Source organism: Anopheles maculipalpis, chromosome 2RL (assembly GCF_943734695.1).
Source record: "Anopheles maculipalpis chromosome 2RL, idAnoMacuDA_375_x, whole genome shotgun sequence".
NCBI classification, from domain to species: Eukaryota; Metazoa; Arthropoda; class Insecta; order Diptera; family Culicidae; genus Anopheles; species Anopheles maculipalpis.
Genome location: NC_064871.1, coordinates 53,868,846 through 53,887,278, shown reverse-complemented (window position 1 = coordinate 53,887,278; position 18,433 = coordinate 53,868,846). Strand labels below are relative to the sequence as shown.

At 43.0% G+C, this 18,433-nt stretch overlaps 2 protein-coding genes across 2 annotated transcripts; both read left to right on the top strand.

The window, feature by feature from the left end:
- The first annotated feature begins 801 nt into the window (after positions 1 to 801).
- Positions 802 to 4,527, top strand: LOC126567266 (uncharacterized). The gene is made up of 2 exons (XM_050223498.1): positions 802 to 1,190; positions 4,515 to 4,527. The coding sequence occupies exons 1-2, from the start codon at positions 802 to 804 to the stop codon at positions 4,525 to 4,527; spliced, it is 402 nt and encodes a 133-aa protein (XP_050079455.1).
- Positions 4,528 to 8,184: 3,657 nt separating this feature from the next.
- Positions 8,185 to 18,152, top strand: LOC126559877 (uncharacterized). Its single transcript, XM_050216052.1, has 3 exons — positions 8,185 to 8,210; positions 17,558 to 17,804; positions 17,890 to 18,152. The coding sequence occupies exons 1-3, from the start codon at positions 8,199 to 8,201 to the stop codon at positions 18,150 to 18,152; spliced, it is 522 nt and encodes a 173-aa protein (XP_050072009.1). The 5' UTR covers positions 8,185 to 8,198.
- The last annotated feature ends 281 nt before the right edge of the window (positions 18,153 to 18,433 follow it).

Below are 18,433 nucleotides of genomic sequence, written 5' to 3'. Positions count from 1 at the left end.
GCAGCGGTGTGCTATTGCGGTCTTTAGAGGATGTGGGTTTCGTGTGCATATTATTACCTGATTTACGGCTAATTAAGTTCTGACAGGGTTCAGTTTGGATGAGTGAACGTTGAGGCTGGGGTGTTTGCATACGCGTGTGTGAACATATATGCGAGTGTTTTACGAATGCTATACATCCCTTTTATCAATGCACTTTGTAGCGAAATATTCGGCACTTTAGGTGCGCACTGACCCATTTGTCACACAGGGCGTATAGATAATGGTTCCGTGGCGATGGGGAGCACTAAAGCGGAATCTTGATTAGCGAAAGGATTTCGGAGGCGTTCTATTTCGTTGGAAATCTGCATTATGCAGAACGTTCCCTTTCTAGAATATACTAGCTTCATGTTTGAATTTTGTAATGTGCATTGAAGGCGTTACATTGACGCGTAAAATGATAATTTGACGGGGGTTCATACGTATGTAAATGTATGAAAATAGTACAGTATGGTTAATACTACAGAAAGTCAGAGCTTCAAAGTCTTAGGTCTCATCTTTCAGACTGTCGGCTAATTCAACAGACGGCACAATTAATTAACAATCTAATTTACAAAACTTCTCCATTTCATAACTGAATTAGGATCGCCTCTTTGTAACCGAACAACAAAATCAATATTTATATTTGGCATGCCAATTGGATACTTTAATCCTGCGAAGGTATGTACGCTGGTCCACTACGAGACGGACGAAGGAATGGTCTCGTTACCAGTGACGGCAGGTGTTCCGCAGGGTTCGGTTCTAGGGCCAACACTGTGGAATGTCATGTACGACGACCTTCTACGTCTGGAGCTGTCCGGGAAGCGTGCGAACATCATTGGATTTGCGGATGATGTGGCGTTCACCCTTATCGGGAGGGACCCACAGGAAATCAGCAACCATGCTACGAGGAACCTGGAGAAGATCGAGCGTTGGATGGATGCAGTGGGTCTGAAGCTGGCCCATCAAAAGACCGGCTACATGATCTTCTGCACGCATCACAACCCGCAACTAGGTCAACTACAAGCGGGTGGACACACGATCACTTCCACGGAATCGCTCAAGTACCTCGGCGTCGAGCTCTGCCGCAAGCAGCACTATGGCCGGCATTTGGAGAAGGTCTGCACCAAGGCAACGCGTATCGCAAATGCCTTGACCGCTCTGATGCCGAACAAGTGCGGCCCCAAAAGCAGCAGAAGGAGAGCCCTGGTTAACGTTGGGAACAGCATTGTCCGTTACGCGGCACCATCGTGGGGACGGACACTACTACACAGAGATATTCATCGCACAACCGTTCAGAGGACACACCGCACAGGAGTACTCCGAGTAGCCAGCGCCTTCCAGACGGTGTCCTACGATGCAGCTTGCGTGGTCGCAAGTACTATCCCGCTAGTCCTCCTCCTAGAGGAGGATATTCGCTGCCATGACGACAAGGTAGCGAGGGGATATACTGGACCAGACATACGAAAGCGACGCAGAGAGGAGACCATGGAACGCTGGCAACAACAGTGGACAGCCGGAGCAGAGCAGCAGGGTTCGCCGGGGATGAAGACGAGGAGACTTATCCCGGACATTATGTCCTAGGTAAATCGTAAGCACGGAGAAATTGATTTCTTTCTTTCCCAACTCTTTACAGGGCATGGGTTTCTCCGGAGCTACTTCGTCGAGAAAGGCATCCTCGACGGTTCGCCAAACTGCCCGGTGTGTGAACATGACGTGGAAGATGTCGACCACGTAATGTTCCACTGTCCGCGGTTTGCTCGGATCCGACATGAGATGCAGCAGCAGAGCCACACCCGCCTGACGATGGACAATCTGGCGGCGGAAATGTGTGCCAACCGTGACACATGGGAAGCAGTCCGGACTGCCGCTCGGACCATCTTCAGAAACCTCCAAGTGAGGTGGAATGAGGAAAGTCCACCAACGGCAAGACGGAGGCGACAACAACGACGGCGGAATACGGAACAACCAAGGTAGCAATAGCTGCCGCCGTAACCGCATACAAAGGACTATACTACAACGGAAGCAGCAGCAGCAACGACGAGTAACCAGAGCAGCAGCAGGAGCTTAGACCCAGCCGGGAGTAACGGCTACGGACGGACGGGTCTGAGCAGCAGCAGCGGAAAGGAAGGCACGAAGCAGCAGCAGCAGCTGAGTCAACAAGGACGAATGACGCAGCAACCGCGCGTCAACGGGATGAGTGCATTGCACAAACGAACCTGCATGGAGTACTACGCACATCAGCGCATCGGCAGGTTTCGGATCAGGTCGAGGAGTGGTTTAGTTGGGTCGCATCGGCTGCCGGGTCCGCTTCACGGGCCCAGCGTCACGATGAATCCCACATATCCCATCTTGAGGGTTGGTCTGTAGCCTCAGGCCACCTGCCGAGATGGGGACCTTTTGAAGGTTCCTTACCCGTTGACAAAAAATAAATAAATAAATAAATAAATAATATAAAATATGTACGCAAGGGCCTCCGAACCGGTACGACAGGGTACCTCTTACAGGATCTTCTGCTTTTTGTACATAAATAAAATATAGGCGAGAACTAAGTAGTTTGCCTATCTTTAGATATATGATTTGTTTCTGTCAACTAAGTTAGGCTTTGAGGGTAGTCAAAGCCGGAAGGATACGTTGGCTGGTACACGTGATGAGGATGCCGGACTCATGCCCCACCAATAAGGTGATCGTCAGCGACCCGTTCGGCACGAGGCGTAGAGGAGCACAGCGAGCTCGTTGGCTGGATCAAGTGGAGTCTAACCTATCGGAGATCGGATTCAGCCGTGGTTGGAGGGCTGCAGCCCTAGACCGAGTTTCCTGGAAACGGATTGTAGACCTGACCATGTCGACGCGACGTGCTCAAATCTGAGAATGCCAAAAAGAAGAAGAAGAAGAAGTAAGAAAGACTTCTTTTTCTTCTTATTGACTTAACGACCTCTAAAGTCATGCCGGCCATCGAATGGGTTACTAGACTTACCGACACGACGTACTTGGAAAGTCAGTCCTCACTACGATGGGACGGTCCGGATGATATTTGAAACCCGGTCCTGCCGTTTGAAGCCCGGCGCAGCTGTCGCCTATACCACCGGGCCGCCCGGTAAGTAAGAAAGACATTCCCTGAAGACTTTACATGATTGAGCTTCATATCGATCATGTCGAGGTCCTTCGGTGGGCTGGGCATTCCATAAATCCTAGATGATCACTTCTCGTATCTACCTTAATATAGGAACTATCAAAAGTTCCTATCGAGCGTTCTTTGCCTGGATCCCATTTGAAGGCGCACAATTACATTTCTACAGGTCCATCCTTTCATGTCAATTTTGATATCATTTTGACAAGCTCAAATTATGATTTAAAATATTTAGCTCTGCTGTGGACTGCAAAGATTCTAAAAAAAAAAAAAACTATCCCAGTATGGTAGGATTAGTATAATTTTCCGACTATTATATTACATATTGTCATCTTTACGTCGAAGCTTTTTAATCTTGACCGGGATACTTGACTAGTATTTTTTAAATCTAGTACTTCTTGAAGAATTATCTTATAGATAATATATTTGCGTTGTTCTTCGCATTCCTAGGTTAGGTAATTTATAAGGTAAGTTGGAATAATTAAGATACAAGAGCCATAGTTAAGATAAGTACACATTTTGGTGAAAAACCATGCACTGAAAATTTAATTGTACAACTAAAAAAATATTTTCTTGTTCATGGAACGCTGTCATAATTATTCTATCATGATCTCAACCGAAAGTTTCCGTATAATCTTGTGCGGCACGAGCCAGTACAACAATTATTCCCAATATGGCGAATGCATGGAATAAGTAATTTATTTGAATAACCTGGGATCCACAATCGAAAGTCATACAAAACAAAACAAATCGTTGCTATTATGGCAACAATGATAAAAAACCCAACAGCTCGAAGGCTTGCGGTGTGTGCACGCTTAGCAATTATTTGGGAAACAAAGCAACAGATTTATGGCGTTCTTTTCTACGCTTTAATACCCACTCGGTGTGATAAGCATAAGCTCATACGGCGCGTTTCTCTTGTTGATCTCGTGCCAATGAAATCGTGAATTTATCTTTTGGTTCCCAGCCAACTCATTCAACTGGAATGCTGTTGGGAAGGTTAGTCGCGTTTTGTGTGAACTCCCTTTTCCACACGATCATAAGCCAAGTCGGTTTCGGTTTCTGAGCTGAGAATTGATGAAGCAACGGATTTGATATCAAAACCGGGCTTGAAAATGCCTGCAGCCAGATGTGGTTTTTTACAGTAATTATTGCTTATGAGCCGACACGGAAGGCTGGTCGGTGAAGTTGATAAAAAAAAAATAAGACGCGATCATTACTCTGTTTAAGCTTTGGGGTTTTTCTGTAGATATGATTCTTTTCAATTCTATCGAGGGCAATTTGAGGACTGATTGCTAACTAAAGTCCCGGAAGGAACGCGTTCTAATGACTGTTCAATAACCTTCATCGACCTTTTTTTTACAATCAGGTCAGCAGTCTGAGTTCTTTTGTCGGAACAAACGAGATAGAAAGCAAAAAAGACAAACATTAAGCCTGAGAATTGCTAGAGAACTTTTCACACTTTCGTGTTTCCGGTCAGCATGGGCCGAAGAAAATGTAAATTCCAATTGTTTGCGGCATTTCGTGAAGGTGTTTAGATTGTTGGAACTTCAATTGGTTCCCAGGGTTTAAGTAAATGTACTAGCAAAATCGTACGGCATGTGCTGCACTCTGAGGTTCATTACCGTTCATCAGGATCCACTGCGGTAAGGAATCAAGTGCAAAAGCCGAGGAGGTTCATGACGAAGTTCATGGTGTGTTTTATAAACAATAGTAATACTGGCATATAAACAACGATATTTTTTTGTATTTTACTTTTGACTGCCACGCTAGGCTTCACAAGAAGAGAGAGAGATATTTATTATTAAAACTATTAATGTACTAATGCTTACATACTAATACTATTACTATTGGACGATCATGACGTGTTTTTAGGGAGCTTACACAATTACAAAACGAATAGCTGTTCTCTGACTGGCAGACGATGTATTAAAGGAAGAAAACGGAAGAAATCATTAAAATTGCGTGCCATACATAACATATGAATAACAGTATAACAAATAAAATACATTTTCAAATATACAATGTTGGTACATCGCTCTAACCGATTGTTTCATAAAATTTCTTAGCTGTAACCTTTATATGGAAGAAGGCATCTTACTTACTTACGTATCAGGCGCTATAACCGCTTTGCAGTTATAGTTTGGCCTACCGCAGCAGAATCCAGAACCGCTCACGGTCCCGCGCCGTCGTCCGCCCATCCGTTATCCCAGCCTTGATGGCGGATGATTCTACGCCATCCTCCCACCTCAATCTGGGCCTACCACGCCTCCTCTGTCCGTGTGGACGGCCTAAAAGGACTTTCAGAGCTGGGTCGTCCAGTGCCATGCGTATAACATGGCCAGCCCATCGAAGCCTGGCGAGCCTAACTCGCAGCGCGACGGTGATGTCGTCATACAATTCGTACAGCTCGTTGTTGTAGCGGCTCCTCCATTGTCCTTCCACACATAAGGGGCCAACAATCCTTCTGAGCATCTTGCATCTGAGATGAAGCATCTGAGCAATGCTGCTAAGAGGGCTTTATCTGTTTTGGACAGGGTCCATGGCTCAGAGACGTATGTGAGTGCTTTACTCACATACGTATTCACTATAAAGGTACGATACAGTCCCAGGTTCAACCGTCGCGACAGGTTTTTTGAGGTGCGATGTTTCCTCAGGTTGTAGAATGACCCGTCAGCATCCTAGCGCGAGTTAAAAAACTTAAGGGTTCGGACACTGACGAGGTAACGAGTCTTGTTCTTGCTGCGGTCAAAATCGGAGTAACGTTTTATTCATTATTCATTAACATTCGTTTAATAGGAGTTGGACGGGGAAAGGAAAGGTATTCGGTTATTGCTGATTGTTGTTTGTCCCGCTAATGCTGATTCGGCTATTGGCTGTTTTGCGATCGGTGGCTCGGTCATTTGATCCGCACTGTTTTCTGATCGACGCTGTTTACTGTTGCTGGGGTCGTTGCTGGTGTCGGTTAACAACACTGGAAAATGCTGATTTTTAACTCGCGCAACTTCGTCTCTATGCTGTTTTCGGTGCTGACTTTTGACCCGAGATAGGTGAAGTTTTGGACGACTTCAATTTTGCGGTCATTTATCCGTACATCACCCCCACGTAGTTCCGGATTTCTTAGTAGGGCTGCTGATGGTGCCGCCATCAATTTGGTCTTTGCCTCGTTGATCTGCAACCTGAGGTTTTCTGCCGCCTGCTCGATCCTCAGACCAATGATGTCTATATGATCAGCGTATGCCAGGATCTGGGTTGGATTATATAAGATAGTTCCCCAAGTCTCCACCTCCGAGTCACGGATGGTCCTCTCTAGAGCCAGGTTGAATAGAGAGTTTTATCCTGTCTATGCTATCATATGCGGTCTTGAAATCTATGAAGTGATGGTACGTGTCCAACTGCTGATCAGTCATCTTCTCCAAGATTTCCCGCATAGTGAAAATTGTGCAAAAAAACATCAGCTTTATCTTAAATTTGGATCATAAGTTTTTGTTGTTGAAATATTACCGAATCATTGCATTAGAATTGAAAACCAGGTTAATACCGTAATAATGCTCAATTTTTGGGGGTCCGGTGGTGTAGGCGACAGCGGCGCCGGTCTTCAAACGGCAGGTCAGGGGTTCAAATATCATCCGGACCGTCCCCCCGTAGTGAGGACTGACTATCCAACTACGTGGTATCAGGAAGTCAAATCAGGAAGAAAGCCATTTCGATGGAGGGCGTTGTTAGAGGTCGTTAAGCCAAGTAGAAGAAGAATGGTCAATTTTGTAAAAGTCAGATCAGACAACCGATCATCGATGAATTGACTTCGAATGTTTTTGTTTTATGAAAATTAGTTAAAAGTCCTAAGAAAGCGAAGAAATCCTTAATTCAATCAAGATATGGCTTCTAAATATGTTTTTTGCTATTCCTATGAAACCATAACAAACAAGTAAATAAAAGGGAGTAGAATACCTTATTTATTTATTTTATTATGACGGCTTTACACCGAATTGTCAGAAAAGAACTTGTGTTAAATTAAAAATTGTTTTGAGGATTTAATTGGGCTTGGGCACTCTCTGGTTCGATTGTTAGTTTTTTGTTTCAGATTCATAAGTAAGTAAAGTATTTCATAAGTCAAGTGTCAATGCGGTGGACTATATTTTGTGATGGTTTTTGTTTCTATTATCAGCATCGCTAGTTGTAGCCGTATTTACGGAATAAAAACCGAGCATTCAAAGCATATTCAATTATAGATATGGAGAAGATTTTCTCCTTTTTTTCGTCGTCACTATTATAACCTAATCGATGAAGAGGTTTAAAGTATATGTAAGTCCCCAAAACAATCAAACAATTTTCATGTTTTATATACACCACCACCATCATAGCCTTTTTTGCCACTGTACGCGAGATAAACTATGTAGCCGTACTATGTTATCCTATACTGTATACACTGTACTATGTTTTATGATTATCCTGGTTTTTTTATCACTGTCAATTTACTACAATATTAGATAAATTTCATTGCTGATTCTGGTGTTGATCGCACTTATGTAAACATGAAATAAACTCTACACTAAAACTGGATTTACCAAAGGTCAATGTACACATTACAATTGATTCCACATTCCCTGATGAGTCAGAAGGGAACAGTAGTGTACGGCAATCGTGCTACCATGACTAGAACTACTGGTCTGTACGGTGGTTTTGACTGTGAATACTGCCGTACCATACCCTTCCTATCAACCCCATAAACTCATCGCGTCGGGGGGTGGGAAAAGCGTCAGGTTGCATAATTACCATTTTCATCTGTTTACTCGTTCCATTAGACCTACCGCTTCGAGATGGTGGGTGGCTGTATTCCCAGTGCATCCTACAAGCGCATGCATGACCTTCTCCCAGTTCAAGGTATGCAATGTTGGCCTCCCATCGGCTATACCCCACCGTTCGGTACGGGATGGGGTGGGTATATAAATATAAGAGAATGCCGAACCAGCCAAGCAGTAAGTTTCTAACGTTCGGTGAATTCTCAAATTGCATCGCAAAAAAACGAAACCAAAAACATCCAACCATCAAGATGAAAGTCCTGGTGAGTAGCCTCGAAAGAGTCACCAATCCCAATTGGAATGTCCTGCGAAGGACAGTGAGTCGCGAGCGTGCGAGAAAACAAAACACCGTCGCGGTAGTTTCGTTGGTGTAAAGTTACATTTCTTTAGGGATTTTCGCGTGGGCAAGCTACCACACACATACACTTTCGCAGAATTGCATTCAGTAAACGTAAAGTGATCCTGTGGAAAAGTGGACTGGAATGTTTGGTGAGATGAGTACGAAACTTTAAAGAAAAACCCAGTTAACAGTTCGGTGTAAAGTTGTTTATTGGTTCAGTGCATAAAAAAAGCAGCGAATGAAGTGTGTTTCGTTGCGAATATGCTAATGAAAACAGTAAACAATCATGTTGATAATAGTGCAAGCTGTAAGGACTATTTGCATTACGGCACTGGAGGAGCGATCGTGCTGCACAACAGAGTGTGATGAACCGTTGGAGCTGAGATTATAAAATAACTGCGACGAGTAAAGCAAATGAAAGAAGCTTACGTTGTTTATAAAGTGGAAACGTTTAAATAGTTTTCGGTGGCAATTTTCAATCAACGCAACTGGGAACCAGCAGTACCTGAGATGCTCTGAAATGGAAAGATTTTGAACTTCTAATATTTATGCTTCGTATCGTGGGACCCTGGAGAATACACTTTTAATATTGGTACTTTGTTTTTGTTAGTATTGCAATGACATAATTCTTTTCGTTTTTGTCTTCAGTCTTTGTTCGATGTTGAGATGAACAGTAAGCAAGAACGGTATGATTGGACTACCACAAAATGCACCGAACAGACGAAGCGGACAAACACTGTACGCGCTAGAAAAGTTTGCATACTTTCTGGCCAGATTCCCGGGTCTTTGCCGGTTTATGCGCTAGCAAAACTTTAATTGGCACAGTGTGGCACACCGTTTTGAAGGGTGTCACTCTTCACTCGAAAGCAGCAGACACAATGCAGCGGATGTTAGTTGCTTGTTGTTTTTTTTTTTCATTTCACAACGTTGTAACAACGAGCAACGAAACGAAAAGTTGTTGCGTTTTGGCTGCATGCGACAGCACACCGACAGCTCACCGAAAGAGAATTTCATTCATTCGATTTACTTATTTTCGGTGGATGCATAAAGTAGTTGGAAACTGTTTTGGAAAAGTTGCACTTTTGAGCGACGCTGGAGCGATTGCCAGTCGACTTGTTGAATAGCTACGGCTGGTATTGGAATAAGCACCAGAATGCATAATTGAGTTTGTGTTGCGACTGTAATTAGAATGCATCGTCGGTGGCTTTAAAGTGCAGAAAATGCGTTTTCTTCTGTGTGTGTTTAAGGGATATTTTCGAATTTTACGCTGAAGGATTTTCCATGTGATGGGCTCATGATCTAACAATCAATCAATAATGATATTGTTCCAATGGTATATCATTTACTATGATTATCGATTTATTTTGAGCACCTATGACCAAAATAGTCACGAAAATTTGTTTTAAAAATTGCGTTTTGATACAACTTTTTTGTTGTTTTTATTATTTTTTTTAATTGAATATACTAACACTTTCATAGAGGTCATCATCATCATGTTGGCCTGCTCTTCTAAAGAGCACGTCCCCGTGACATGACCCAGTCAACAATAGATTTCCAGGAAACTCGATCCCTGGCTGCAACTTCCCATCCATGTAGGCACCCGATCTCCGACAGGTCTCCCTTCACCTGATCCAGCCAACGAACTGGCTGTGTCGCTGAAGAATACCTTATTCGCGGGACATGAGTCCAGAATCCTCATAACATGCCCCAGCCATCGTATCCTGCCGGTATTTGCTACCGTCAGGATGTCCGGTTCTCCGTATAGCACAGCAAGCTCGTGGTTCATCCTTCTCCTCGAACACACTGCCAAAGATCATCCTCCGCTCGGATGGTCCAAGACTCGTGGCCATATAGGACCACCGGGCGAATCAGTGTGCGATATATCTCACATTTCGTGCGGTCTCGAAGTCTTCTGGATCTCAGCAAATGGTGAAGGCCGTAGTAGGCACCAATCTCCTGAACAATGCGTCTCCGGATTACACTGCTGACATCGTTATCCGTAGTTACGACAGTCCCAAGATAGCAGAACTCCTCTACTACCTTGAGGATGTCGCCGTCGACAAACACGCAACTTCCCGCTCGGGCTCTATCACGATCAGAGCATCCGGCAAGCAGGTATTTCGTCTTCGTCGCATTGATCATCAATCCAATTCTTGCTGCTTCACGTTACAGTCGGAACGTGAAGCAGTCCAGTCAAGAAATTGAAGAGAACGGTAGAGAATATCGTTGTCTAGCCCCGCGCTTCGTATGACACCTTCCAATGCTATATTGAACAGTAGACAGGAGAGTCCGTCCCCTTGCCTCAGACCCCTGTGCGATTCAAACGATTCCGACAGCATGTTCGATATTCTCACTTTGCACTGCACCCCATTCATGGTGGCCTTTAACAGCCGGATCAGGAATGTTCTGGAGGATCTGCCGAAAAGTGAAGATTTGGTCGGTGGTGGATTTGTCTCCAACAAACCCCGCTTGGTAGCTGCCGTTGAAATCTGTAGCAAGGGAGGGCAAGTCTGCAGAACAAGATCTGGGACAAGGTCTTATAGGCGGCATTAAGGACTGAAATGGCACGATCATTCGAGCATCCCAGTCACCCTTTTTGTAGACTGTGTGAATGACGCCCAGTTTCCACTCCTCCAGTAATTCTTTATGTTCCCAGATTCTCGTGATCAGCTTGAGCATTTCGACGGTAAGCCTCTCCGGCCCCATCTTGAAGAGCTCGGCCGCCAGTCCATCACTACCCGCAGTCTTGTTGCTTTTAAGCATCATTGATAGAAGAGGCTTTAAAATGAACTCAGTTAGTAGAAGAATTAAGATACTTAACTAAAAAGAGAAGATAAGAACATCGAAACCATTTGAATATTGACTGTTACAACTATCATGGCTTAAATGCCATGCCATGAAATCTGTCCAGTGCACGGACCAGACCTCATGTCCAGCCATGAGTCAAGACTTCTCGAGATTGCCAAAGAGCAAAGAGGAATTATCCATTGTATTATCTGTTTGTCATTCTTTTTCATCGCCGACCAAAAATAGTCTTGTCATAGCATTGGTTCGAATACGATCGACGGGCAAATTAGTTATTTCCCAAAATATTGCGGAACAAATCGATTCGAAACAGTTTTTCCAACCAAAGCTTTAAATTTTTTCCCTCATTTTGGGTGGAATAAACTAGCAGTCGATGGCACTCGTAAAATCGAATTTGATTTTCAGCTTTCGCTGTCAGCCCAGGATTGACAATCTTGAAGCTTGCCGGTTGTCGCATGGTGGAACGGTTGATGGTGGTTTATTTGATTTTAATCTTCTTTTACGATCACGCACAAAAACGAGAAGTTGACAGGGGACGAAGTGGGAGAGAGAAAAAGACAAAGAGCGAGATTGAATCTAAACAGAAAGTAATAGAAAGGGTTTCTAAGTGGAGAAAGAAAAAAGTGTTTACGAAATTCTGACCATGAAAAAACAACCAAGGAAATGAAGCACAAAAACTAAGGAAGCAAAAATAGAACAAAACGACAAAATCACCATTTTCCTGCTCACTACAAATCCGTTCACTTCGATAAGTTGTATAGGGGGAAAAAAAAAGAAAATACAAAGGTATGGGGAAAGTGTTCTCAAATCATGACAAAATCCCATCGGAATGGATACAAAATTGATGGTTTCCTTTGCTGAGGAGCCGACCAAATACAACAAAACCCAGGAGCAAAATGAAAGAGATAAAAACCAACAAATCAAACCCGAAACGAAATCGTATAGCGGCACTGTAATAAGTGGCTGATCTTATCCGTTTTCTCGCTTTTTTTTGTTGGATTGTTTGTCACCCGGTGTGCCATTGCGTTCACATTTTCGCGCCTGATCGATAATGAACCTGTCGAGCGGGAACCTACTTTGGATGGGAAAAGTTAATGAAAGTTACCACCGTCCCAGCATCCGTACGTAACCAAAGGCAAAAACGGATTAAAAGCCAACCAGCCGATCATTTAAAGCTGGTGCGAATCCTTGTGCTCTTAACCGCATGTTAGCATAGACACTGAGGTGGAGTGTGAGCGAATGGGAAAAGGTGAAGAAAATGAGAAACTACTGATTGTCGGTGGGTACCAAAATGAGGGAACCATCACTATGGTGAATGGCAAACAAAAAACAAAAAAAAAGGTTATTTCGGTTTTTTTGGGGGAAACTAAGGACGAAAGATAGATGCTTTGGCACAGATGGATGTGTGGCAGTGTAAGAGGAAGGATAGTCAAACCGTAACATCGAAAAGGTTTTCCCGAGTCTGGGAAGTCTGTCCTCAGCTAGTTCTTTCCTTCAGATGCTTTACCTGTTTTTTTTTGCTAGTCTTTTTCCCTTCCGCTAACTCTCGTTGCTTTGTACCCCTGAAATGGTCGAGCTTGTGGGTGTTTTTGTGCCAGTCGGAAATAAGGGACCAGTTTTTACCACCTCACAAGCGAGGAAAGTGATGAAAAAGGATGTAAGTGGATACGGAAAATAATCAGTTAAAAAACTGGGACTGGGACCATCCGACGACTGTGAACAGCGAAGATAAGCGGGAAGCTTTTTACGGGTTCTCTAATGTGTACTATTCATTTGAAGCTTTACACCAAGCCTGGGCGCATGAACGTTTGAATGAGATAAGATATAATATTGATTTTTAACGTTCAATTTAAATGAGTTTGTGGCAAGTGCAACCTTATGCTTTCAGCACCGAGTTTGATCAAGCACAGGTGGTTTTCGATGAGTGAAAGTTAGTCCCATTGGTGGATCAAGAATTGATGAGGTTGACGTTTGTACGTGACTGACGTTTGTACGTGACTGACGTTTGTCGCCTTTTAAGCTCCTTGGAAAGCAAGATCCAGTCAATGATACCTGTGACTATGAGGTTTTCCGAATGTTACGCCTCTGAACATAACGGACTGTTTGGACGACGAGATTGACTTTTTCTTCTTCTTCTTGGATTAACGACCCTTCTAGATCATTCCAGTCATTTAATAACTAACTAGACTTGATGATAGTAGTTACATAGTCAGTTCTCACTGCGGGGGAACGGTCTGGAAGGGATTTAAACCTCGGTCCTGCCGTATGAAAAACGATGTCGTTGTTGCCACTATCACCAGAGTGCCACGAGATCGACTCTGAGGCATATTAAGACGTCTACAAGGTTAACTAGCTTCTACAGACGATGCAATTGTACTGGTTGATCCTCAACTGCGAGTACTTTGCACTAGAGAACGGATTGAATGAGATTTAACACAGCTCCTATGCTAATAATAATCTGTTAGTTATCGAAAACAATCGCGAAGTTTCAGCACGATGAGTATTTACAATATAGATAGCTTTTTTATATTTACAATAATTTATTTTTTATCTCGACATACGACGGTCTTACCTTTTGTGCCCTGGAAGCATTGAAAAACTAGTTTCTTAGATAAAAGTTATTTTGTTGCTTATTGCGTATAAGAAGATGAAGACGAAGTCGACGTTTTTTTTTAAATAATGGCAGTTAGGCATGGTAATCTGTGACATTGTGTATGTTAGGTGGTTTAATGACGAGGCTCTACACAGCCTGGTTTAACCCATTACGTGTTAAAACAAGAATAATATATAGTAAAAAAGTAATACTATTACTGGTTAATTAGAGGATGACAGGAGAAATACTAAAACGATTAAACGAACAAGAAATTGTGCATTATTAGGAAGGCTAACTAAATTAGTTTCCAAACCAGAACAGCAATTGCCTCAGCCTGTTACCATTACATATGGATAAACGAAATAATTACCAGGCCGACCAAAAAACCGTCTCATTCGTTCGGCTGTCGCTTAATTCCACACCTGGGATAAAAGTAATCACGAAGCATTCGTAGAACTTAAGCACTGTTTATTCTAGCTCCACTTTGCCCCAAGAGGGCAAAAAGGCTAGGGTAACAGTACATAGCAACATCATCACCTGGTCCGGCACGATCATCACGTGGTACAACACTATCGTTGCAATCACGACCATCACACAAGCTGAGCTGAGTTGTCCGTGAGTGCACTTGTGGCTGGGCTAAAGTTGTGTCGTACGAATTCTGATAAAGTTTCATCCATACGGTGCCGCACATACCGAAGACACCCGGAAATGCTGACCGAAAAAAAAGCCAGCTGGTGTCAACGGTACCGGAAGGGGGGGGGGGGGGGGGGGGGTTGCTGTGCGAAGTGCTGAGATACTATTCCGCAGCTGTGTTCCGAAAACACATTGAAGAAGGCGAGTTGCTAATGAATATCTACTGTCGGACGGCGTGCCTCAGGAGTTGCTTTGGCTGTTACAGTGTTTGACGGTGTGAAGTACCGTTAGTTTGTTTCGGGCACTGCCATTTCGGTGCTTTCGGCGGTGCCTGATTCTGAAACTTCATTAGACGCAACGGACGGACACAAAGTTTCGTTCTGCTCCTGTAGTGAATCTCTCGCAAAAGCGTGCTGTGGCAATATGGACCGATTTCGTGAACCCTTCAGCAAAAGTTTGGAACCATCGTTGGCGAATGGTAGTGCTTGTAACGGATCATCCGGATGTTGTAGTGATGTAGCATTGGGGCTGTCGACAACGTAACGGGAGATGTAACTTTTTACCACCTTCTTCGGGACGCAGAAGGCAAGTTAAACCCTTGGAGGTTGGTAGATTGAAGCAGTACGCGATTCGACACAAGATAGGGAATGTAGAAGCTCGTGGATGGAAAGTTTGTTTTTAGCTACAATCTGGAAAACATTGTGCGTCAGGTTAGAGTAATCTGAATGGCCAAAAATACATATTTTTATTCGCGCTTAAAGTTTCGAAACTACGGTGACTAATTAAGCCATACAAGCATGTAGTGGATTTGTTTTGCGAGGAATAATTGCATTTGCCTTTCCTTAAACAATATTACTTTATTATAATATTCGGCGAACCTTATAGGTACTTTGAACCTACAACGAATGATAAAGTCACATGGTCCATAGTTGTCAGTCTAGTCTTCTCAACTTTATTGTGGATTAAGGACAACTGTTTCCTTAGAGAGTTACGCAAGTCCAGTAAAAAAAATTCAGCGAAATTAAAAATATATCTCTAGTGGAAAGTACGGAAAGGCTGCAGTAGGAGTCTTTTCCATAGCTTTCGGGACACTAGTACAACCACCAAACATTAATGCCACACCAACTCCCGGTTCTCCATTCTATTACCATAGATTCTGCTGAAAATAAATATTTTCAGGAAGCTTCTACTTTGGAGAATTTAATTGCACTGACTCAGTTATAATTCTTTAAAGTTGGCACACATCTAGCTGGTCAGTTGGATGAATGTGAAAATGTACATGATATTACCAACATGAAATATAAAATCTCAGATATTGGCTAACAAATGATAATATTCTTAAAAAGTCAAGCTTATGTTTTCATTCCAGTTTCATTTCCTTCCAGAAATACCAGATGGTAAAATGTGACCAAAAGGAAATAATTGCATCGTTCATAGTGCTACTTTCACCAGACCTCGCCGTCGTCAATTTTATGTTCAAAATTACGCTCTCCCTATTCGCTTAAATTAATGTCTGTTTTCGTATCGGTGTACATGTCTGACGATTGTAGGAAGGCAAAGATCCTCCGTTCTTAGGAACTCATTAACTTAGACAGACTGCAAGTGGACTGATTTTCGAATACAGCAGTTAACCATGTTGATGCAGCTTTTTTTTTGGATTGAGTATTTTATTGCTCCCTTTCTCCCCATTTCTCACTTGTCTGCCTCATTGGCAGATAGTGCGCGTCGTACTGCTGAGGACCTTCGAAACCAATCATTCAATCAACCATATGCGGACAGGAACGTTGTAAGCGCTTGACCAGCTTTCGGCAGTACGTCGCAATGCGTATCTGTTCGAAGTTTGTTAGAGCGCGCTCTATATGCGACTCAATGCTAGGATGCTGCTCATCCGTGCACTATGCCGATACAAAAAAAAAAAAAAACACGCGAGGAACATCGATTTTCAGTACCTATTGCAGCGAGAGTGGTTGCTTTCCGGCAGGTAAAAACACCGTTACGCCGTTAGCTAATGTGTAGCTGTACTTCCGGCTGTACCGGTTGCTGATGGTTGCAACTGCAGCAGAATGGTTGTACTGGATTGTGCAGCATTGATTAAAATTTCATTTCACCGTCGTGATTTTTGGCTCCAATTCCCAGCTAAGCATACCGGACGGCATAAGCTGGTAAGAGCCTGCCGTCGATCGGAACCGAACCATCAGCAGAACACTGGGCGACCGTGAGGTTATTGGCTGCGACGTCTACCGCAAACCTGTTAGTGGAGAGCGTTCCGGGTCCCGGAATTTACGGTGGTCCTCGATAGGGATCGGTCATCCCGGAGCCACCAATAAAGCGTTCATTATGGCACGATATCTGGACGTTTGTGGATGGCGATGGTACGGTACCGTACCGAAAATGGTCCGAACGTTGCTGGACGTGCCAGCAGGAGACAAAGCGTTGACAAATGTTTGCGAAACACAGCAGAAAAGAGCGATCGCGATGGGAGCAAAGCAATTTGGCGAGATTGATTTTGAAATCATTTCGTTGTTGTACTTTTGTTGATAATATTTGTGCAACTGAGTACGTTTTATTGCGTTTGCTTGTAAACATGTACGCATGTTTCCTAATCAGAATGGTATTACTGATTCTCTAAAACGTATTACTGCAAAACGATACGAATGTACTACGGTTTATAGATGGAATGCTCTGAAATTATTTTATTTGAGATGGTATAAAATAACTGCATTGCATATTTAATTGTGTAGCAATTTCATATTTTTACGACTTTAGCTTGATTTAAGCATGACTTAGTAAAAGTTTGCATTCAGTAAAAATTTGCAGGAATAGGAATGCCATTTTTAAATGAAAATGAAATGTCAAATTATAATGTCTTGTCCCCAACAAAGATTAAATTTGCTTGACAGCTGTATAACTAATTATTCCTGGTATGAATGTACATCTGTTTGTCTGTTTGTCATCTTAGAGATTTCTATGAAACTTCCATTAAAAGTTTTATTTTTATACAACTTGTAAAGGAATTCAACAAAAACAGACATACATTCATGTATGATGTATGTCTGTTTTTGTTGAATTCCTTTACAAGTTGTATAAAAATAAAACTTTTAATGGAAGTTTCATAGAAATCTCTAAGATAACCTACAACTTTCCATTAATCTCCAAAGTTGTATTGTAATTATAATATTTATGTTGTTTCGCAAACATTCTTTCATATAATTCATCGAATTATTTTGTTTCTTTCCCAGCTATGCATGATTGTGGTAGCATCCGTGTGTGGCGTTAACCTTGCTGCTCCCCTGGACGGTCAGCAGCAGACGCTAGCAGCAGTCGAAGGTGCAGAAAAGCGTCAGGAAAAGCGTGGCATTGGTCTTGCATACACTGGACTGACCGGATTTGGCGCTTATGACACATCGCTCGGGCTAGCTGGCTATCCTGCAACCGCTTACATCACACCCACCGTAATTAAATCAACGTACACCGTTCCGGCTGCAGGTAAGAATGACATTGACTGTTAGGGCTCGTCAATTGTGGTACGTTAACTTGGTTCATCTTTTCTGCTTATTGTTCGTACTCATAGCTACATACCATACGACAGCCTACGATGCAGCTCACAGTAAAATCGCCTACGGTGGATTCTATCCTGCCAGTTATGGAGCATTCAGTACAGGAGGATATGGTGCGTTCGCGGCACCGGCCAGCTACAGCAAAATCGTTCATCCGGCCACTAGTACGTATACGAAGGTTATTCAGACGTATCCGTCGGCAACGGTAGTATCAGCAGGTACACCGGCTGTCGCAAGCTACACGGGAGTGGGCAGTCTTGGGGGATACGTTTACTAGCGAGCGAGTGGAAATTGAGACCTACTAGTGTAAATGGTACGTCATGAACAGTTATGGGAAGTGGAAGCATTCAATGATAAATCGAAATAAAATTACTCCAAAACGAAGGTCGAGCATATGTTTATAACTGTGCAAATGATTCATAGTATTAATTCGTGTTCAATCTCAAACAGTTAAATTTCACTTTCACATTCAAATCACAATGAGGGTGAGTCCTTGGAAAAAGCTTTTATATTATTCATTAAGAACTACTTCCCAACCTGAATTTTTATCAAACAAAT

Coding starts and splice junctions, on each gene's coding strand:
- LOC126567266 (XM_050223498.1), top strand. CDS start 802: ATGTACGACGACCTTCTACGTCTGGAGCTGTCCGGGAAGCGTGCGAAC.
- LOC126559877 (XM_050216052.1), top strand. Junction 17,805..17,889: donor GTACACCGTTCCGGCTGCAG/GTAAGAATGACA, acceptor TCGTACTCATAG/CTACATACCATACGACAGCC.